This window comes from Rhineura floridana, chromosome 4 (genome assembly GCF_030035675.1).
Source record: "Rhineura floridana isolate rRhiFlo1 chromosome 4, rRhiFlo1.hap2, whole genome shotgun sequence".
Lineage (NCBI taxonomy): Eukaryota > Metazoa > Chordata > Lepidosauria > Squamata > Rhineuridae > Rhineura > Rhineura floridana.
The window spans coordinates 107,955,549-107,978,422 of NC_084483.1; the positions used below are offsets into that span (position 1 = coordinate 107,955,549).

The 22,874-nt window shown below is 44.0% G+C and overlaps 1 protein-coding gene across 7 annotated transcripts in view; it reads right to left on the bottom strand.

Annotated features, from left to right (window-relative positions):
- Positions 1-22,874, bottom strand: part of REPS1 (RALBP1 associated Eps domain containing 1) — an 82,135-nt gene that overhangs the window by 6,961 nt on the left and 52,300 nt on the right. For 6 of the 7 annotated variants that reach the window (XM_061623992.1, XM_061623994.1, XM_061623993.1 and 3 more), the window contains 5 exons: positions 22,254-22,372; positions 15,126-15,190; positions 13,590-13,772; positions 10,158-10,253; positions 3,708-3,856 (listed from right to left, as the gene is read on the bottom strand). In XM_061623992.1, the coding sequence (XP_061479976.1) occupies positions 3,708-3,856; positions 10,158-10,253; positions 13,590-13,772; positions 15,126-15,190; positions 22,254-22,372 (612 nt within the window). The remainder of the gene's footprint in view (positions 1-3,707; positions 3,857-10,157; positions 10,254-13,589; positions 13,773-15,125; positions 15,191-22,253; positions 22,373-22,874) is intronic. The other variant, XM_061623995.1, reaches the window with a different exon arrangement.

Here is a 22,874-nt window from a genome sequence, read left to right on the forward strand (position 1 = left end):
CGGAGGCATGCATGGATAGGGCAGTGGCCTCGTGGTTCTTGCGGAGGGCGAAGTCTATTCGACGTTCAGTAGTATCTTTTAGGTGGGATTCCCCTTCCCTGGGCAAGATAGATCGCGAAACGAGGCGAGCGATCGGTTCGTCTATGCCAGGGACATCTAACTTGGTGGCGAAGTCTGGGGCTAGGGCGTAAAGTCTGTCAGCCATGTTCTTGAAGCGTCGAGCTTTGAGTGGGTGGGCCCATTCTTCGGAAGCTAATTTGGCAATTGGGTCCGGCACCGGGATGTAGTGTTCAGTAGGTGCAGGGGATTTGAGGACCTTGGCCCCTTTGAGAGTTGGAGCGGACGAAGTTGAAGGCGCAGTCTGGAGACCAAGGGTATGAAGTACCCTACGTGCGAGCGGTTGGCAATCTGAGGTATTGAACAAGCGATACGATGTATCCTCCTCATGATCTGAATAGTCGCTCCAGTCGTCTCCTTCAACATGGTCAGTGAAAGTTAACTCCTCCGCATACGAGGCTTTGTCCGTACATCTGCCTCTGGCTACATCGAAAGGATCTGGTGAGCAGGAAGGATGAGCAGCATGGAACGCACGTTGGTCCATGTTGAGTGGGGGTTTGGCAGGAACCTGTGGTAGTGACTGCATTCGTGTGAAATAAGCCAGCATGGCTTGGAGTTGAGAGAGGAAATCAGGAGACAGCTGCAGACCAGATGTGTGAGATGTATGTGTCTGGTGGGCTATTGGAACAGATGTCTGAGGCGGTAAGCCAGAGGTAGGTTCGTTAGGCGAACCGTGAGGGGGAAAGCCAACAAACTCTTCCTCATCAGAGGCAGTAGCAGGAGAATGGAAAATATCACTTATGTGTGTCTGTGCTGTGGTGGTTGTTGGCACAGAGACATAACGAGGGCGCTTTGGTTTACTATGGCTGGAAAGATGTTTTGTCTTAGCCAGTGCTTTGGCATGTCTGGTCTTAGACGTGTTAGTATGTTGTGGCTTGGCTGATTGTGGCATGTCTGGCTGATCTGGCACCATGTGTGTTGATGGTGACATGCCTGGCTGTTCTGCCATCTTATATGAACCTGGGTGCAGTACACTGCCACGGAGGGGGCAGGATGTAAAGACCCGAACTGGCACAGCGTACTACCACGGAGGGGGTAGGATACACTGGCAGATGGCGAATGCACTGCCACAGAGGGGGCAGAATGCACAGAGGTATCAGCGTTAATATAATATAGGCTGTTTAGAGTAGGCACACTCAGATTAGTGCTGTAGGCTGGGTGTTTTTTTTTTTTTGGCTTGTTCACGGCCCCATAGGGGGCAGGATATGTAATGTAAATCAGATTTAATACAAATCAGCCACTGATATTAAAGCTCCAGCCTTGATAATGTAATCCAGCCACTAGGATTAAAACTCCAGCCTTGATAATGTAATCCAGCCACTAGGATTAAAGCTCCAGCCTTAATAATACAATCCAGCCCACTAGGATTGGAGCTCCAGCCTTGATAATACAATTCAGCCACTATGATTACAGCCACAGTAATGTGTGTAAATCAGTCGTGTGTAAATTAGTCAGCAGCACATATACACAAACGTACGGATAGATAGTCTACAGGGGAGGTATCCGATAATAAGGGGAACAAAAAGGGCGGGAAATTCGAATTCTGAAAGAAAAAAATGGCACCCGGAAAAAAGGAGCGGGAAAAAAAATGACAGAGAGGGAAGAAGCAATGGCGGCCGTCGGAGGCGAACTGGGGGAAGGGCTGCCCAGCACGATCTCGCCAAAAACCGCAGTAGCGGCTCCAAAAAATCCCTGGAGAAAACAGGTAGGGGAAAAACGGCCACCACCGCAGAGAGAGCCGCCGTCGCGGTCTGAAAAGCCCTCAGTGGGATTTAAGCCACGTTGCGAGGGCGATCTGAGGCAGAGGGTTAATGGCGGGAGCCGCAGCTGCGAGCTCCCGCTGAGATCGGATAAGCCGCAGCCGCGGCAACCGATCAGGGGGGGAGGTTAACAGCGATCAGAAGCGATCAAAAGGGGAGAACCGCAGCCGCGGTCCTTGAGGAAGCCCCCTGGCTAAAGAGACAACTGAGCGGGGGGGGGGCTAGAAACTGCCAAAACGAAGAGAGCCGCAGCCGCGGTCTCAGAGGGAGCCCCCAATCAAGTCAATAAAATGGACTGAATAGCTCTGAGGGAAGGGTGAGGTAGCCGCAGCCGCGGTCCCTGAGGGAACCCTCAGAGGCTAAACACACACAGAAAAAGAGAAAAGATTTAAAGACAAATACGAGACTTAGCTAAATGCTATGTGAAATTCCAATCTTGTTCGTACGAAGGCAAGAATGAACTGGAGAGTGGGAGGGGCATGACGCCCCTAGTCTTGACTTCAAAAACATTCTTGCCTTCGCACGATAGGTGGAACTATTCCCCACAGTGATGGCCCACTTCCTATGGAAAATGGAGAGAGTATCTGTTCTAACGTAGCTCTTATTTAGTGTGAAACATCGAAAAATAACCCTGTTAATAGACTTTGGAAAGTAAATACAGATGATTTCCAATGTCACAGGTTGGAAGGGGCTGTGGTAGGGAGACAGTGACTTACAGCAGCCTGTAGTGCAGTTCACACTGACCACAGGTCAATCTCTGAGTAGTTTATAAAAATCCTGCAGTGTTGTCCAGCTGTATTAAATCTCCTACTGCATGTTAGGGGTTGGAATAAAGCTGAGATAATACTACCCCATAGTGTTATCAATTGCTTTTAGTTCCATATTCCAGTTTGGGCTAATATATGCCGACTGTAAGTTAGAGAGCTGTGCTGACAGAGTGCAAGTTTACAGAAGCCCTGCAATGTAGTTTACTGTTAATATTGCAGGGCAGAGATGAAGCTGAGGCTGGTTTGGATTCCAAGTAAAAATGCTCCATACTTCTCATGTTACAGCAAAAGTCCATCTACTTACATGGCTCCCTTAGAACCCCTCCCAGGCTTCAATTGCATGCAAAGGTCTCATACTCCACTGACCGCATGCTGATTTAGCTGGCCTTTTTCAACCCCTTCACTCATTGGTTGACGTAACATACACACACACACCAGAGATACACTGCAACCTTTTGTTGCCAGGTACGCCCTTTGTATATTCATTTCCAAAAATTAAGGTTTAAAGAACTGCAATATTTTTAGTATGGACTGGTTATGAAGCACAAGAGGAAAAGAGAAGGGCATGGCGACTAGCCTGGCACTAGAACAAAGAGCAGCTGCATTTGGAAAGGGAGAAGGGGCTATACATAGAATTAAATCCATAGCCCTTTGCCACAGAGGGGCTAGACTAGTCCCCTTTGGATCTCTGATGAAAACTTCAGAATGCCAAATTCTCTCTTAGTGAAAACCCACGAAAGGGTCAAGTGCGTGCAGCCCTGTTTATAACAATGAAAGTATGACAGAATAAGCTGTACACTTTACTGAAATTAGATTTTGAAGTGGTTTTAATAAATGCACTGAAAGGCTTCTGTGTAGATCGTAACACATTATGTAAAATACTGTGTATTAGAGTTTTCTAAACAACATCTGTACTGTGTTAGGATTTAAGCTTGTTTAAAGTGTCTTTACTTAGTAATTCAATTATTCAAATATCATAGATAATTTGTCTCTAATGGCTAAAATTGCTATTTAAAATGAAAATATCTTGGTATCAGAGGTACTCATACACATCTTGGGTTACCTAGGAATAGATGGCTGTGAAGCAAGAACAGCAGCTATGACACCTGTTTTCTGTGTATGTTCCTCAGCTTCAGGTCTCAGCTCATCCTCTGATTTTGGCCTTCTGCGTATAGGCTTTGGTGGTGGTGCTAGAGGTGTCGTACCTTTGCCCTGAAAGATTAAACACTTTATTAATATATATTGCAGTAATCGTCATCAATACTTAGAACTAATTATTAGTTTTAATAATCTTCTAACACTCGTGTGAACTCATTACATCTCTTATAAAAGACTTGTAACAGCCCTATCCCACCAATGAATTTCTGTAAATCCTATTTTGAGAGACAATAGTCATTTACACGGCAGTGGCACGCACAAGCATCCAGGTCATATTTCACCCAAGTATGATTAAATCTGCAAACTTACCTGGGTGTAAGCCACAGTGAAAATGGTGGGACATAGTTCTGAGTAACCATGAGTAGGATTGTGTTTTAAGAATATGTAACTAAGATGTGTGTAAAGATACTCAATGCTGATTGATTATATTGACTTTTAAGCCTACTGGAAGCGTCACTGGAGAGAGGTTGGGCCTGGTTTAAATGCAAAGCCACACCTGTAAAAAAAATTCCAAACACTGGTCATACATGTTCAGTGTCATGTTTAAACTGGGTTGCTATGCATATAATTCATAGGAATCAACAGCCTGAACATTTGCTCTTAGATCCATAGACATCAGAATCCTAATGTAGAATTGGGTAGAATCCTTCATGAGTAATTAAAAAAAAATTCACTAGGTATTTATTCTGGGTCATTGATACATGTCAGTTTCACACCAGACAGAGTTTGTTAGGTTTTACCCTCTGCATGTCTTGGAAATGACATCTGATGCATACCAAATCATTCTAAAGTGACATTAAATCATAAGTGAGGATCAACAGTATCTCCAGATCTTTACACACATTAGAATTTGTTTAAAAAGAAACCCCAAGGTATGCATCAATCCTGCCAGTGTGTCATTAAGATTTGATTAGAAACATAAAAACATTAAAAAGAATATCACCATGCTGTTTTGCAGTTGTTGCTTCCCATCTGTAGAATGCTCTCCCCAGTGAGGTCCACCTGGCACCCTCAGTGACATCTTTTTAGCGCCAGGTAAAGACTTATCTTTTTTTCCAGGCTTTTGATAGACTAAGATGATATTGTTTGTTATTAGTGTGGTGCCCAAGCTTCCTGTGGCTGTTATTTATTATTATTTATTTATTAATTAAACTTATATACCGCCCGACTAGCAATTGCTCTCTGGGCGGTGAACATCAAAAAATACAATAAAATTACACAATCTCATAAAACAAAGTATATAAAAACTGTACAAACTGAAATCAGATTACAACAATTTAAAATTAAATTAACTTAAATTAAAATGCCTCAGAGAAGAGGAAGGTTTTAACTTGGCGCCGAAAAGATAGTGTCGGCGCCAAGCGCACCTCCTCGGGGAGACTATTCCATAGTTTGGGGGCCACCACTGAGAAGCCCTAGATCTTGTCACCACCCTCCGGGCCTCCCTATGGGTTGGGACCCAGAGGAGGACCTTCGTAGTAGACCGTAGTGAACGGGCGGGTTCATATCGGGAGAGGCGTTCTGACAGATATCGTGGTCCCGCGCCGTACAAGGTTTTATAGGTTAGTACCAACACTTTGAATCTTGCCCGGAAGCATATGGGAAGCCAGTGCAGGCGAGCCAGAACAGGTGTTATATGCTCAGACCGCTTGGTTTTTGTTAGCAGTCTGGCCGCCGCATTTTGCACTAGCTGTAGCTTCCGAACCGTCTTCAAAGGTAGCCCTACGTAAAGCGCGTTGCAGTAGTCCAGACGCGAGGTTACCAGAGCATGTACCACTGATGTGAGGTCTTCCTTACTCAGATAGGGACGTAGTTGGGCTACCAACCGAAGCCGGTAGAACGCATTCCGGGCCACCGAGGCTACATGAGCCTTGAGTGAGAGGGAAGAGTCTAAAACGACTCCCAGACTACGAACCTGCTCCTTTAGGGGGAGTGTAACCCCATCCAGAACAGGGTATATATCCACCATCTGATCAGAGAAACCATCCACCAACAGCATCTCAGTCTTATCAGGATTGAGTCTCAGTTTGTTAGTTCTCATCCAGTCCATTGTCGCGGCCAGGCAACGGTTCAGCACATCGACCGCCTCACCTGAGGAAGATGAGAAGGAGAAGTAGAGCTGCGTGTCATCAGCGTACTGATGACAACGCACTCCAAAACTCCTGATGACCGCACCCAGCAGCTTCATATAGATGTTAAAAAGCATGGGAGGTTAGGGGGGTTGTTGATGTTTTCTTTATATGGTATATTTATATTGTTAAGTTGTAAGGTGCTTGGAGACTTTTAGGTATCAAGTGAGTAAGAAATCTAATAAATATGATGATAGATGGTGAGGGCTACTTATAAAGCTTGCTTTTGTCCTTTTGTAGTTTACTTGGTTTTGGAAGAATGCAACAGGATGAAATAGAATGAATACAAAGCGAGTGATAGTTTTGTGAGGAATGACTTGCAGCTAAGCTAAGCGTGTTACAACTGGGTCAGGATCTTAAGTTAAAGGAGATTGATACACACAAATGCCAAAGTTCTGCTAACTTATTCCTTCTACTTCCGAACAAGTACAGGAACCCAGCAGAATTGCACGGTAAAGTGCTGTGAGCAAAGAAAAGCAAACTGAATGGGGGCTAGTATATGGGGTGGAATGCAATGAAAGATTAGGACTCTAGTGCGCTCCTAACCCTTCAAAATAAAACAATAATGCTGGTAGATTTAGAAGGATAAGGTCTAAAGGAAGTTAATCTTTGTGTACACCCACAGATGAGGAATCTACAGAATGACTGGGAGTTGTAACTCTGCACAATAGTGAGAATCAAAAGTTCATACACACATGCTCCTTGCTTGATGACTATCAACAAATGGTAGCTGAGCCATTACATTAATAATTTGTTATTTCCCATCATCTCAGCCACATTTCAATGGAGGTAGTTCAAACATTCAGCAAGTAATGCATTATTGTGAGATACATGACTGTCAGCAGTCAATGGTATCTATCTATGAAACAGAAGAAAAGCAGTGAATGACGGTGAAAATCAGTCAACATAACCGTCTTCTATTATTCAAGTTCAGCCAAATGAAAGTCAGTTTTATCTACAGCATTAGCATTTTTATATTTTTTACATTTATGTTCCACCTTCTCAAATCAGTTTGCACATAAAAAGATCACAACAGCAAAACCAACAGCAGTAGTACATGATAAAACCCACATCAGCAACCAGCTATCTGAAATATTAGACAGAGAAGGCATTTGGTCTTACTGTAAAACGGTTTTCTCTGTGCATGTCAAAAGCTGATCTCAGGTGGGTAGCTAGCTCCACCTAGCGGTTGAAGGCAGAAGAGTGCTAAAGAGTTGGGTTTTTTTACAAAGACTTCCTGCCGATGCCGTTGCCCCACATAGAAAACGCCTGAGTAATGGATGAGATCCCAGCGGTTTCTCCTGAGATGTAGACAGAACCGCTGAAAGGACTGAAGCCTGGCGACTGAGATTATTTGGCCTAAGACCCAAGGACAAGTCATCCTGCAGGAAGCAGAGAATGTTGTTTATACCTGCTTTCCTTGGAATTAAACCCTTCTTTTGTGACCACGTCAAGAAGGCCTTCCATGTAGTCTCATATATTCTAATTGTGGAAGGGCGTCTTGAGGCCATCATCGTTTCCACCACTTGAGCTAGAATGCCTCGCTTTAAGAGGCATCGCCTCTCAATTTCCAGACATGAAGTGCCAGCCATCCTGGGTCTGGGTGAAGAAGCTGTCCCTGCAACAATAGGTCTTCTCTGAGGGGAATTTGCCATGGAAGATTGATTGACAGATTGATGAGTTCCAGGAACCAGGGTCTCCTTGGCCACCAAGGAGCTATCAGCAGAACTCTTGCCCTTTCGGCTCGGATTTTTTGAAGTATCCTGGGAATGATCGGAAGAGGTGGGAAAGCGTAGAGTTGTCCTTGGGGCCACTGGGATGTCAGAGCATCTATGCCTTCCACCTCTGGTGTCACGTATCTGGAGAAAAATCTTATCACCTGGTGGTTGAGGTGTGTGGCAAATAGGTCCACCTTGACTCTGCTGAAGCGTCTCACTATTTCCTGAAAGGCCAACGGGTGAAGCTTCCATTCTCCCTGATGCACCTTCTGTCTGCTGAGCCAATCTGCTTGGCAGTTGTCCCCCCCCTTGAGATATTTCACGAGGATCGAGTCCACGTGTGTTCCGCCTACTGGAACAGCAGGGCAGTTTCCCTCTGTAGTTGTGGGGAGTATGTGCCTCCCTGACGATTCAAATGTGATTTGGCCAATACGTTGTCTGTCCTGACCAGCACCAGGCCCAACTGTTTGATCTCCGCGAAGTGCCTCAGGGCTAGCCGAATTGCACAAAGCTCCAGAAGATTGATTGGAAGTACTGACTCCTGTGGTGACTAAGTTCCTTGTATCATCTGGCCGTCGCAAATGGCTCCCCAGCCTGTCAGGCTGGTATCTGAGGTGACCAGTGTCCGTGGAAGATCCTGGAATGGCACTCCCCTCAGGTGACTGGGTTTGTGCACCCACCATAGCAGGGAGTGACGGACCACTGGTGAAAGTGCTACCTTCCGGTGACACCTGGCTGCAATGTCGCTTTGAAAAGGCAGTAGCCCCCACTGGAGTGGGCGAGAGTGGTAACATGTTCATGGTGTAGTTTGATAGGTTGAGACCAACAACCCCAAGATACTTGCCGGATGCATAAGATCCGCCAAAGGCAAAGATAGAAGCTGTGTGACAGCTGTAATTATCTTGTCTACTCTGTCTTGAGCTAACATTATGAGTCCCTACCGCGAGTCTATGGTGGCCCCCAAATGTATTATGTGGTGGGCTGGGCAAAGCTGGGTCTTGGTTTGGTTGACAAGGACGCTGTGATCCTTGAGGCATGCTAGGGTGATGTGCAGATCTTCCCCAGCCTTGTGGAGGGACGGAGACCGGAGCAGAAAGTCATCCAGTTAAGGAAAGACATGGACCTCCTGTGCCCTGAGGTGTGCTATCAGAGCAACCATAATCTTTGTGAATACTCTCGGGGCAGACGCCAGACCAAAGGGCATGGCCCTGTACTGAAAGTGATCCTCCCCCACCGCAAACCGGAGGTAACGTCTGTGAAGTGGAAAAACAGGGACATGCAGATAGGCCTCCTTCAGATCGATAGATGAGAGGAAGTCTCCCTTTCTCAATGCCTCCTTGATGGACAATAAAGTTTCCATGTGGAACCTGCAGTATTTTATGAACTGATTTAAGTTCTTCAAATCGAGTACCGCCCTGAAAGATCTGTCATTTTTCGCGATGGTGAAGAATACTGTCCCCTGCAGCTGAAGTGTCCTGCTGAGGCCTTCCGCGGGTGAGAGGATGGAGGAGGGGGTGGCAGGCACTCGGCATCCCCGCTCATACCGTGAAAGGAGGCGGCCGGTCGGGTGATTGCCGGCAGACAGGCACAGACACGCCTGAGAAACAAGGCTGGTTGGGAGGGGCAGAGTCCAACGAATAAGACAGTGGTTTCGCAGCTGAAGCAGTGGGGCGGCTGCTTCGCAGTCGGCTCAGCACCACCGTGAAGTCTCAGGCCGGGGAGAAACGTAAAATGACAAATCCCTTTTTGTTTGTTTTAAACAAGACACACATAGGAAAACAGTAAAGGAAGGAAAAGGTACAGACACACAATAGGAAAAAAACACCAAATTATACAGGCCTGAACACAGAGAGGAGCTAGATCAACCCATTCTTGGTAGAAGGCAGAAGAGAAACTGAAATAAGGAGCTGCGCAAAGTAGGAAGTCTTTGTAAAAAAAACAAAAACCCTCTTTAGCACTCTTCTGCCTTCAACCACTAGGTGGAGCTAGCTACCCACCTGAGATCAGCTTTCCCATGCACAGGAGAACAGCCATTTGTGCAACCACTACATTTCAAAAATTGAGGATGATGGGAGGAACAATTCCAATCATACCCATAACTGTAGCAATCATTAACAGCTACCCTATAGGAACATTACGGTAAATTTGAAAATGTGTCACTACAGCAAGCTGTTCTTATGCAAGCCGTTTTAAGAACCAGCTGCTCCTTAGGGAAAGTGGAGGATGAAACCCACCAGGCCCATTTTAAAACCTATTCTTCTCACTAGTGGATATTTCAGGAAACATGCTGATTGCTCCCTTTATGATGCAATCAGAAAATATTTGTATACATTCTCTGGCAATTGCCCAACTGAGCAATACGTACAATGGTAAGCATCTGTCCTCAAAGCCATTTAATTATAGAAAGTTTTTTGTTTCAAGAATAACGGTATGAACTTTCATATACCGTTGTAAGTATATCAATAAATTCACGTTGAAACTAAGTAGATATTTGCACATTTGGTATACCGTATTTGCAGGAGTATTAGAAGCTGCTTTATCTTCAACTCTTCCATCAGCTTTGGCAACTCTAAGAGGTCCCGCAGAATCAGGGGTTTTTTCTACCTAGAGAGAAATAACTCAAAGATGCACCATAGCAAACAAGCAATGACTCAAATGCTCTTCATGTTTGTGGAAGGACAGGAGATCAGACATTTAAATTTAGTTAAGACCAAATGTACACTCTGGAAACTTGCACTTTACTTAAAGCAAGAATTATAACAGCCAGAGGTTTGATATTTCTTCAGCTGGATATGCCAGTTCTATCCTTTCTTAGATACAGCAGATATGGATACTATCATACATGCCTTTGTTACATTTATTTAGCTTACATACTGCTCTTCAGCAGAGCTTCGAGGGTGATTTACAGAAACAAGATATGACACATAAACAAAGGAGGTGGTATTCAATCAAAAGGTTGCACTAGCACAAGGATTCACAGTAGTACTATGGGATTTCACCCTTCTCCTCCTGCCCCATAGCATCCCCAAATCGGCTCTGGATGGTTGGGGGAAGCCCAGAAGAGATTTAGGGGGCGCATAGGGTGAGGGGGAAAATACTCCGTTGCCCAAGGAGAGGTCCTTGTGCTAAAGAAACATTCACATTAGCGCTGCACTGAATACAACCTAATGTAAGCAAACATATTTAGACAACTCAAAATGCTGGCAATTACCTACAGAAACCCTACAGAGCTTGGGTCCAGGATAGTTAAAGGACTGTCTTCTCCTCTCACACAAAACTACCCTCTCCATTGCTTTTAGCACCTGAGGTTTGCTTTGCATTCTATTCTGAGGCCTAGTTGGCTAGGACAAAGGAGTTCCCTCCCTGTCTGGAGAGAGCGTGGCCCCTGAAATTACCAAAGTTGGCATCCCTGCATTAGAAGTCATCACTACGAGAGGCCAAATTATCTGGAAGAATAAAAGTTTCGAAACAACCACCACCAACCACCACCAAATATTTTTTCTGAAGCTGTGCTCATGGTAATCATTTAGTGGTTGGTAAACAAAAAATCCTTCTAGTGGCTATGAGGCACTTTGGCAAACAAGTGAAATTGGAATGTTGGTTACTTACCATGAAGGGTTTTTTTCTGGCAGACAAAACCCACATAGCCCCACACTGGGTCATCAACCTCTAGCAGCCCAGGCAGGAAATCTCTATTGTTAATTTGAATGCTCCTCTTTTCCCTCTCAGCTTCTCCTCTGTTTGTTTCCATTACAGCCAAGCCCTAAGACTGTGCGTACCTATGGAGTTAAACCTTAGAAACAACATAGAAACCAGGCCATGCCCACAAAAAATACACTAACAATCCTAATGGTAAGAACCTACATGTTGCAGCAGTGAGCAGATGAGTGCAGGGGGTGGCATGGGTTTTGTCTGCCAGAAAAAGACCTTTCACGGTAAGTGAACAGCATTCCATTTTCCTGGCAGACTCATCCACGTAGCCCCACACCGGAACCTACCAGAGCCCAAGTCTGTTTTGGGTGGGAATTTGCAATTCCGTTCACTAAAGAAAGCATTGATTGGACGACACGCCTTCCAAAGGCCGCTTCAGCAGAATTGTAAGTGTCCATTTTTATAGCGTTTAGTGAATGTAGATGGCACTGCCCAGGTGGCTACTCTGCAGATTTCTGCAATTAGTGGCAAAAACTGAAGAAGTTGTCCCCTTCCACTATAATTAACCTTTCAAATGATTCAGATAATGACTCAGAAGATACCACCAAAGGAAAAAGGACTGCTGCCCTTTAAGGGGGGGGGGTTCCTTTCGGTTCTGAACATTTTAGTCCTAAGGCAGAAAGGACTTTCTGAAAAAGTGGCCCATAATCTTGATCTTTGAAAAGGAATAGCTCCGGAGCAGGGGAGGGGGCACCCACCTAATCAGACATGGGACTCACTGTCCCTCCTCCCTCCCAAGCACCACACTAGGTGTGGGCTCAGAGAGTATGGAAGACTCTGCAGGATTAACATCTGGAACAGCAACATCATCTTCTGGGATGTTTACTGCTTGTATCCCCACTGATGGATTTTGTGGTGCCCTCCCGTCTAGTATGGAGTCCCTAAGGCAGCCTTTCCCAACCAGTGTGCCTCCAGATGTTGTTGGACCACAACTCCCATCAGCCTCAGCCAGCATTGCCAATGGTCAGGAAAGACGGGAATTGTGGTCCAACAACATCTGGAGGCACACTGGTTGGGAAAGGCTGCTCTGAGGGATAACTCCAGATAGTTTTCTGGACCCCTGCATTTGCCTCTTAGCTTTTCTCTTATGAGACTTCTCGGTTTTACTCATGTGACCAGGGGGAGATAAGGAAGAAGAACCTGCTGGAGAGGAGGACCACTTCCTATGCTTCCAGGATTTATGCCTCTGCTTCCATCTGCCTCCTTACCAAGTGCCTCTTTAATAGCCTTGACAAAGCCTCAAGATGAGGGAGGCCTGGGATTTTCAGTTCTGAGCCTCAAATCCACAACCACTTGAGTGGCAATAAGGGGTCTAGAAAACTCCAAAAACACCAGATAGTGCGGCTTTCCTGAAGGGGCATAATGAATCTCACTCACATGGTCTGCTGAGGGTCTCTTGCAGCCACTGATGGTAATGCCTTCCAACTTCAATATTGAGAAAAAAATCTCACGCTGGGGGATGGAGGGAATGACTCATATAGAGGCGCTTCCTTTCTCCGCCGGCTCTGGGAGAGACTACCCCAGGGATTGTTGAAGACCTGGTCTCATCTCTCTCAATGCCTCTGAAGGAGCCACCCGCTGTGATCAAGTGGACTCAGCAGCAATGTCCCTGATTGGGTGCTCAGCATATCCTGTGAGAGAGGATGCTGATTTAGCCGTAGCTTTTGTTGCTTTCCCTAAGATTCTTTGATTCCCGTGCAGCAGCGTGCCTGATTGGGTGCTCAGCATGCCTCATGAGAGAGGTTTCCGATTTAGCCATAGCTTTTGCTGCTTTCTCCAAGATTCTTTGTCTCCTCTTGTGAGGAGCTGCTTCTTTCAGATTTCCCACCAGGTTCATAGACAAGAGAAGGGGGGAAGATGGTGGGGAAAAAAGAAAGCTGGGAGTAAAGTGAAGGGTTTTTCCCCCTTTTATATAGTGAGGAGAAATGCTGAAGTTGAAGTAAAAAAGCTGGAGGAAAAAGCAGTAGAAAATTCTATAGCAAGCCAAAAAGGGTGGAGAAGGAACAAAGACAGAAGAGATGTTGAGAGGGAAAGGAGGAAGAACATTCAAATTAACAATAGAGATTTCCTACCTAAGCTGCTAAAGGTTGATAACAGTGTGGGGCTATGCAGGTTTCGTCTGCCAGGAAAAAGGTCTCACCATGACATTCAATACTACCACATAAACAGCACGACAATTAAGAGATACTTGTGTATAATTTACTTGGAATATATATTGTCTATGCTAACCTGCAAAACTTCTGGATGTTTCTCAATTTCATCATGCTCTTCTTCATTTACACCTGACACAGCAAAAACCTCAAACTGGCTAAAATCTGCAAAGTTTGGCTGCTCTGGTATTTGCTGAGGTGAGGTACTAGTGTGAGCTATTAGACCATCAGCATCTGGTGGACGATGAACATGCGCTCCAGCCTACAGTAAGAAAACCAACATAACATTAGTAAACGCTTAACAAGTACTAAATCAATGTAAAATCTTGCTCAGTAATAAAGGTTGCTTGCATGTTAACTAAATAAACAAAATTGTTTGATTTTGACTTGCCAATGAACTGAATATTTTCTGAACTAAGTATTTAAGGCATATTTGAATTAAGGCAAATATTTCTAGGAAGAAAGAGGAGACATTCTGGATAATTTGTCAGCTTGTAAGAGGCATAAGTTTCTTTTGCAAAAGTTGTGTTCTTCTATATAAGCATATAAAGAAGCCTGATAAAAGCTCATTCTGTGAAAACTAACTTATTCAACAAGTGCACACAAGTGCACAGTGCATCATAATACATGTGGTTGATTGTATGCTTCAGTAAAATCCCACAAAAAGAATTCCTCTGCTCTGTGAAGTGATGCAATCTCATGAGGATTGTACCATGACCATTTGCTGAAACTGGCTCCAAGTGTGCATGGGTACTGAACTGTAGTATCCTAACATTAGGTGCACATACATTATTTATTATTTCTATCCCACCCTTCCTCCCAAAGGAGCCCAAAGTGGCAAAGAATGAAACAAAACAATACAAAAATTGTTTTACATTTTTAAAAAAACAAAAAACAAATCCTTACAGATAAAAATGTCATGGTTGCCAGCATAGGATATTTCAGACTTCAAATGCCTAGGTGAACAGGAATGCCTTTAAATTCTGCCTGAATGTTAATAACGAGGGAGTCACGACTTTGGTGCCTCCAGGAGGGCGAGGGTGCCACCCGCTTTCTCTTTTGTGGTTTGTGCTCTATATTGCTTTTGTGGAAAGGAGGTTTTTGCTCTGGATACTTCTTGACAATGATTCACACCACTCAGAGTGGGAGCCTAAGTAGGATGGGTAAAAGCTGTTAAGTTGCTCATAAGCCAGAGTGAAAGCCTATTGGCACAGAGTGGGGTTCTGTGCGAAAGACCAAGCAAGTGAGATGCCCCAGATGAGAGATTAGGTGGGAACAGTTGCTAAGGCCATTTGGTTGTTTTCGTCAGTAGGACATCCTGTTTTCTTTACACAGAAATTTGGTTAAATTGGAAATGTTAATTGTTGTCCTCACTGCAGTTTAGTTTTGTCTTAAGTTGTTCATTTGTATGTTATTTATTGGACTTATTTTTATGGATTCAGTAATTTTTGTATATTATATTTTTCTGTATTTTAAAATTTATTTTATTATTCCCTATTCTGATATTGAAATATTCAGTGAAGAGCTGATTATTATATTATTGTTAACAACAGAAATTAGTACCACCACTGAAAAGATGCCATTAATTTACAATTTTAACAAATGAAAGTATAACCTGGGAGGGCTGAGGTCTTGGAGGCACTGCAGGGGGATAGGCAATTACTCCAGTCTGCTGTTGACCTACAAGGCAAGAAGATTTAGATGAGAACACTCAGTATGACTTAAGTTCAAATGTGTTAACTTCTGGCTAATTCAGAAACACTTAAGCACTAAGCAGTTGTTTAGATACAAGCAGGGTCAAGCTCCAGTAGTCATTTGCAGATATATTTTTACTGTCATATGGTTTAAGGGGGACAAAGCTCAGCAAGTTCAAAACCCTAGGCCTTAAGGCAAGATTCTCTGTTCGTTAAATTCCTACAGAATATCCCATGTAATCTCAATCACACAAGCTCCAATCCTATGAACATTTACTAGACAGTAAATCCCACTGAACTCAATGGTCTTACATCTGAGCAAACATGCATAGGATTGTGCTTGCAGTGTGGCTCAAGCTGACAACAGAAAAAATTAAGGTGCACTTCAACAAACTGCTTGCAGACGACTCCAGCAAACCAAGCAAGCCACACTCTACAGGAGATGTAAGAAAAATAAAAATGTTCAGGTAGGTCTTCTGTTGAAATATATTGTGAAAATTATCTTGAACAGTATGTTATCATTAATAATAATATATTTCCCCTATCCATTAATAATTATTTCTGAGGACACAAATATTAAACCCCCTTCCAAAATACACCATCTTTTCCCAAAACATCTCAACCTTATGAGCATTTAGTACCATTTCTAAATGGAAGGAACCGTTTTACTCACCAGAAAGGTGTTTCTCAGTGGGCACCAGGACACCGCCAAGTGGGTATTGTGTTTCTTGCTAGTGCTTGAGGCAGGAAAGAGTTAACACTCCAAAACGACCGTTAATGCGGCCCCTCCCACGGAGTGCTAGTTCGCCGTCTGGCCAAGCTTAAAATATAAACTTATACATATGTAAAAAACTGTGACAACATTAACTGTAATTATCATGAAAACATACATTGTACACTTAAGTTGTAAAAAACAACTATACAGTCTCTACTCAGAGCGACTGCCAACTCCACTGAATGATACATGGGATAGGAGTGATCATTGACTCTTCAGTGTCCACCCGTTTTATTATCATGTTTCCTGTCGTGTGTATCCCAGGGTGGGCCTTGGCGGTGTCCTGGCGCCCACTGAGAAACACCTTTCTGGTGAGTAAAACGGTTCCTTCTCCAGTGGGCACCAGGACACCCCCAAGTGGGATGTTCCAGAGCTGACGTATTGATTGGGTGGGTACATAAATGTTCGATGATCACTCAGGACCTGCTGAATAACTCGCCTCCCAAAGGCTGCTTCAGCTGAAGCATAAATATCTATTTTATAATGTTTAGTAAAAGTATCAGGGTTTGCCCAAGTGGCCGCCCTACATATTTCTTGAAGAGATGCATTTGTTGAATAAGCTGCAGTGGCAGCTGCTGCTCTAGTGGAATGAGCCATGATACCTGAAGGTAATGGTATGTTGAGAGAACTGTATGCTAAGGCAATGCAGCCCTTAATCCATCTCGCCAAAGTAGAGGAGGACACCTTTTTACCGAGAGTAGTTGGGTGGTAAGAAACAAACAAAGAATCAGTTTGCCTTATTGGCCTAGTCCTATTTATATATACTTTAAGTGCTCTCCTCACATCCAATGAATGCCAAGCGTGTTCTAGAGGATGCTTTGGCGAAGGACAAAATGTTGGCAATACTATTTCCTGCTAACAGTGAAAGGCTGAATTAACTTTTGGAATGAAAGTAGAATCTGTTCTCAAAATGACTCTGTCAGTATGGAAGATACATAGATGTTTTGCCACCGAGAGAGCTCCAAGTTCAGATACTCGTCTAGCTGATGTTATTGCTATGAGAAATAATACTTTGAAGGAAAGTATTCATAACGTAGACGTTTTCAATGGTTCAAATGGCGGTTTTTGAAGAGCTGCCAAGACCTTGTGAAGATTCCATGTTGGAGAACGATGATGAACAGGTGCGGACAATAGTGAAGCCCCTCTTAGAAATTGTTTTATACAGGGATGAGCTCCCAGTGATGCATAAGAAGACTTAGACAGGACTGTGGACAACACAGATGCTTGTCGCCTCAAAGTATTGGGTCTCAACCCATTCTTCAAACCAGCATTTAAAAAGGATAACACCTCTGCAATTCCCGACTTCCTAGGTGTAACATGATTCCTATTACACCATTTCAAAAAGGCCGCCCAGGTATACTGGTAGCTTCTTATTGTGCACTGTCTTCTAGATGCCAATATTGTGGTTACCACTTCCGTTGGTAATCCAGGCCTCAGCAGTTTGCCCCACTCAATTTCCATGCGGTTAAGCTCAACCATTGGAGATCGGGGTGACGAAGCGGTCCTTGTAGCAGCAAATCTGGTCGAAGAGGCAGACGCCATGGGGGCTCGACAGATAGGTTGACTAGCTCTGAGAACCATGGCCTCCTTGGCCAATCTGGTGCTAGTAGAACAACATTGGCCCTCTCCATCCTTACCTTTTTCATTACCCGAGAGAGCAAATGAAAAGGAGGGAAGAGATACAGTGTTGCCTTCGGCCAAGGAGAATTTAGGGCATCTACACCCTCTGCTCTGAGAGATGGATAGCGAGTGTAATACCTCTTCAGTTGATGATTGACATCTGAAGCGAAAAGGTCCACATCCATCCTTCCGAACCTTCTGTATATCTGTTTGAACACATCTCTGTGCAACTGCCACTCTCCCGGCAACATCTCCTGTCTGCTTAACCAGTCCGCTTGGACATTCTCTACTCCCTTTATATATTCTGCTGTCAATGATTGTAGCGTGTGCTCTGCCCAGGAAATTAGTAGAGATGCCTCCTGATGAAGAACCAGTGACTTCGTCCCTCCTTGACGATTTATGAACGCTTTCACACAGGTGTTGTCTGTTCTCAGCAGCACATGTATGAGATGGAATAAAGGCACAAAATGTTGCAGCGCCAACCGTGCTGCCCGAAGTTCGAGTAAGTTGATGCTTTGGTTTGATTCGTGAGGGGACCAAGATCCCTGCAGGATTTGACCTCTGCAGTGAGCTCCCCACCCCTGGAGACTCGCATCTGATGTGACAGTCTCCCGTGGTGGGTCCTTTAAGGAAAGTCCTCTGCGTAGATTGCAATCCTTTGTCCACCAATGAAGAGTGGTTCTCAGTCGTAACGTCAGAGGAACCTGGAGATGCATGGAATGTGCTATCTGCCACTGGTATGGTAACAGTGTCCATTGTAGAGGACGAACATGAAACCTGGCCCATGGCGTAACTTGGATAGAGGAAACAAGCATGCCTAAAACCCGTGCTAAGACCATCAAGTCCTCTGCAGGCTTCGCTAACAATGGTTGAACAGCCAACTTTATCTTTTGAACTCTGTCTTCCGAAAGAGAAATTGTCTCCAGTTCCATATCTATCATTGCTCCCAAATGCTGTAAACGTTGTTGAGGGAACAAATGACTCTTGGGGATGTTGACTAAGAATCCGTGATCGTGGAGAACTGCTAGTATAGTGTGAATGTCCTGATAAGCTGACTGTGCTGCGTGTGAACGAATCAGAATGTCGTTTAAATATGGGTAAAGATTCAACCCATGTTGACGGAGATGCGCAACAAGGGTCACCATAATTTTTGTGAAGACCCTCGGCGCTGACGCCAAGCCAAAGGGCATTGCCCTGTACTGATAGTGTTGATTGTTGTAAACGAAGCGGAGGAACTTGTGGTGCTGCGGATGGATTGGCACATGTAAATATGCTTAGGTTAGATCTATGGAAGCTAGGAAGTCTCGAGGCTGAATAGCTTCTTTTATGGACACCAATGTTTCCATGCGCAATTTCCAGTATCTGACAAATCTGTTGAGAAATTTTAGATTGAGTACCGCTCTCCAATTGTTTCCTTTTTTGGGCACAAGAAAGAGAACAGAATAAACCCCTTGAAATTTCTGGTACTGCTGAACCGGTTCTATGGCTGCTATCTGCAACAGATGTTGTATTGCCTGTTGTAGTAGCCTGCGCTTCTCGGGATGTGCCGACACAGGTGACGGGAGAAATCTGTTTGGAGGCGTAGCCTGAAACTCTATCTGACACCCATACCGTAGAGCATTCTTTACCCAGCGGTCTGATGTTGTCAGCTGCCAAATGTGTGCAAATTTCATCAGGCGGCCTCCCACTGGTATCTGCAATAAGTCAGAATTGTCTTTGTTGTCTTCCACCTCTGTGGGTAGCTGAGAATGTATTTCGCGCTGCTGATTGTTGTTGGTTGCGCACTTGGAATCTTGGACGACTCCAAACTTGTCTGTTAACACAGAAATCTCGCCCCCTGCCTCCAAACCTAGATGGACGAAAGGACTGGTATGGCTGAAAACGGTGAAAAGGTCGCCTGTCATCTCGTCTTTTACTTGTTACTGGCATTGCCTTCTTGTCTCTTGTTTCAACTAGTACTTCACTGAGCACATTTTCAACAAATAATTTCTTGCCTACATATGGTTCTGTCGCCAACACCATGCGAGAAGAAACGTTCGTCTCCCAATGACGAAGCCACAAAATACGCCTAGCTACGACCTCAGCAGCCATGGCTCTAGCTGCGAATTGAGTAGCATCCATTGTTGCATCTGCAATGAAAGCCTGTGTCCTTGATACCTTCAAAATTGTTTTCCTAAGTCTGTCTTGGTCTTGATCTGGATTTTCCAAAACTTCATCTAACCACAATAATGCAGCCCTTGAAAACACAGATGCTGCTATAGATGCATGTACCGACAAGGCTGACGCTTCATGGACCTTTTTAAGTGCCGTATCTAACTTTCGTTCTGTAAGATCTTTCAGTTGAGCATCCCCTTCTCTCAAAAGGAAGTTTCTAGAAACTAAGGCAGAAATTGGAGAATCAATGTCTGGAGTTTTCAGCTGCTCCATAAACTCTGGGTCCAATAAGTATAGTTTCTTAGCATACGTCAGTGACTTGGTAGACTGAACTGGTGAGTGCCATTCAGATTCCACTATTTGTCTGAGCAGTGATGGTACCTTAATGACCTTATCGGTAGACTTTGTTTCCGGAAGGACAGATGCTCCTCTGGAGGTAGAAGGTGCCTGTTCTATAACAACATCATTCAAATCTAAAGCCGCCATAGCCTTGCATAGCAGAGGCATATAGTAAGTGCTATGAAACAACCTATTGGAGTGGTGCTCTTCCGGTTGTGAAGTATCACTCCATTCATCTGATTTGTCTTCGAAATCAAGCACTGAATCATCGTGCATAAACTGTTGCCTAGCAAGCTTAGATCTGTCTGGTCTGTCAGCTAATAAGCCCTGTGCTCTACCCCTGGCCACATCATGTGGATCTGGTGATCCATTTGCAAGGTCAGTGTGGAGCTGCTGTTGCTCAACTTCAGGAAAACCTGCCTGATTCATCTGATCACTGCACTGTTGTATAGTGTGTTGCCAGTGACTTTGTCCTGGTTCATGACTGCGCTGTTGTGCCTGTACAGGAACCACTTGAAAAGATTGGCGAAAAGCAGCTAGTTCTCCTGATATATCACCCATGAGAGCCTTTCTAATATAATTTAATTCTGCAGCTCCTAAATGAAAAGACTTCACCTGTTGAAGTTCGTGATCTGAACACGAGGTGGCAAGAGAGGCCATCTGTGTGTTGAATTGATGCTGGTTATGATTAGATCTGTCACGCAAAACTCTGTGCTGCTGTTTATGACTGTGCCCATTAGGCACAATATCACTTACAGGCTCTATAGCACCAGTGCTCTGTGGAACCTCAGGGTGATGAATATTAAAACCTGAAAATTACTCATAATTTTCCTCAGAATCTGAGCAAAAAAGGACTGAAGGATCTGGAATCTCCTCCTGCTGTGAGGGAAATTCAGCATTTACTGTACTCAACTGCTGTGATTGCTGTCCTAGATACAGCGCACTTCTGGTTTGTAAGGAAGCATTTTTCTTATATTCTGTGGCTCCCTCAGCAGCAACCCTTCCTGATTGCTCTGCAGTATGGCTAACTGTATGTTTTGTTTTAGTCATATGCTTGCGTCCTGATTGCGCTGCCACCGCAGTGCTGACAGGCTTTTCTGCACCTTTAACTGCTTCCATACTTTTACGTCCTGATTGCAGTGCTACCGCACCAGCTACAGGGTATGCAGTATTGTTAAGCGCTTTTAAATTTTTCCACCCTGATTGCTCTGATACCTCATCGCTTACAGGGGAAAGAGGTGCATGTTGATTAACAGCCGTTCTCTGTGCTACCGCAAGAGTAATTGGTGCCTGTGAGGCTGTTTGATTAAAATGGTGACCGCCTTTGAGAGCGCTGCAACGGCTTGTCTTTTTAACTGCTGGTTCATGCGAGCGAGCTGTAGGTGCTACCGCACCAAGCGCTGCAACCGTTCATTTGGAAAGCCTTGAAGAGACACTTTGTCGCTCCTTAGGCATTTCGCTTTCAGCAGGAAAGACCAATTTATAATGGGAAGAAAGCTACTGTTCAAATCATGAAAAGAGAGAAAATCACCCCGAAATTCATTAACGTAGGGAAATATCATTAACAGAAAAATCCACAGAGAAATTTATTACTGAGGAAAACCTCCCTGGAAATTCATTAAATGATGGAAATATTAACGGAATGCATAAATAGAAAATCACGGAGAAATTCATTAATGAGGAAAATCTACCCGGAAAACCATTCAGTGAGGGAAATATCACTAAGGGAATGCATTAATTGGAAAAAATCACAGAGAAATTCATTTCTGAGGAGAAAAATTGTACCAATTAATCTTAGGACTAACACCTATATACAACACTGAAAGAAGAGTTAAGTGAACATTAACAGCTAATAAATAACATAAATAGAGAAAAAGATAAAGATATAACTCGGCCAGACTGAAGAGCAAGGCGAAAATCAGTACTGCTCAAGCGAGGCAGGAAAACGAACTAGCACTCCGTGGGAGGGGCCACATTAATGGTCGTTTTGGAGTGTTAACTCTTTCCTGCCTCAAGCACTAGCAAGGAACACAATACCCACTTGGCGGTGTCCTGGTGCCCACTGGAGAAAGGTGGACTACCAAGTAAAATCTGAACTTTATTTAAGAACAAACGGAACTGACTTTATAAATTTTAGCACGAGAATCTGAACTATGCCTACCTGGTGTAATAGTGAAGGTCCTGTTCATATCTAAAGATGATGATCTTGAGTGTGAAGGATGAGGCCTTGGTGGTGGTGGTGGAGGAGCAGTATTGTCTGGAGATGTCCCTGAATGTGATCTGAAAAAAAATGGAACTACAGAAATTCTATTGCAAACTGTAGCTCACGAATCCTACATACTCATCAGAACACATCAACTGCTTCCTTACAAGTAAACCTAATTCTTTAAGAAGATTGTGATCCAAACTATAACTAATGAAGACAACTGAAAAGCATCAAGTTGAATTGTGACCAGCCACCCATGATACAACGAAGATGCCTGCTCTTGTGGACTAACATCAACTAGATTAACACACCTCCTTCAATTTACAGGCACATTTTTACACTGAACTATCAAACAAGTATGAAAATGAATGGTGTAATTTGTTTTCAGAGAACAATTTCTATTGTAAACCAAAACAAGGCCCTTTTTCACTAACTAGAATAAAAAGAACATTCCTACTACCATCCTTAAATAAATACATAAGAATATGTACATGTGACAATACTGGAAAATAGTTTTGGGAGCATTATATCTGTATGATTTTGGATCTTTCAGGTGTGCTGCCATTGCAATTTACA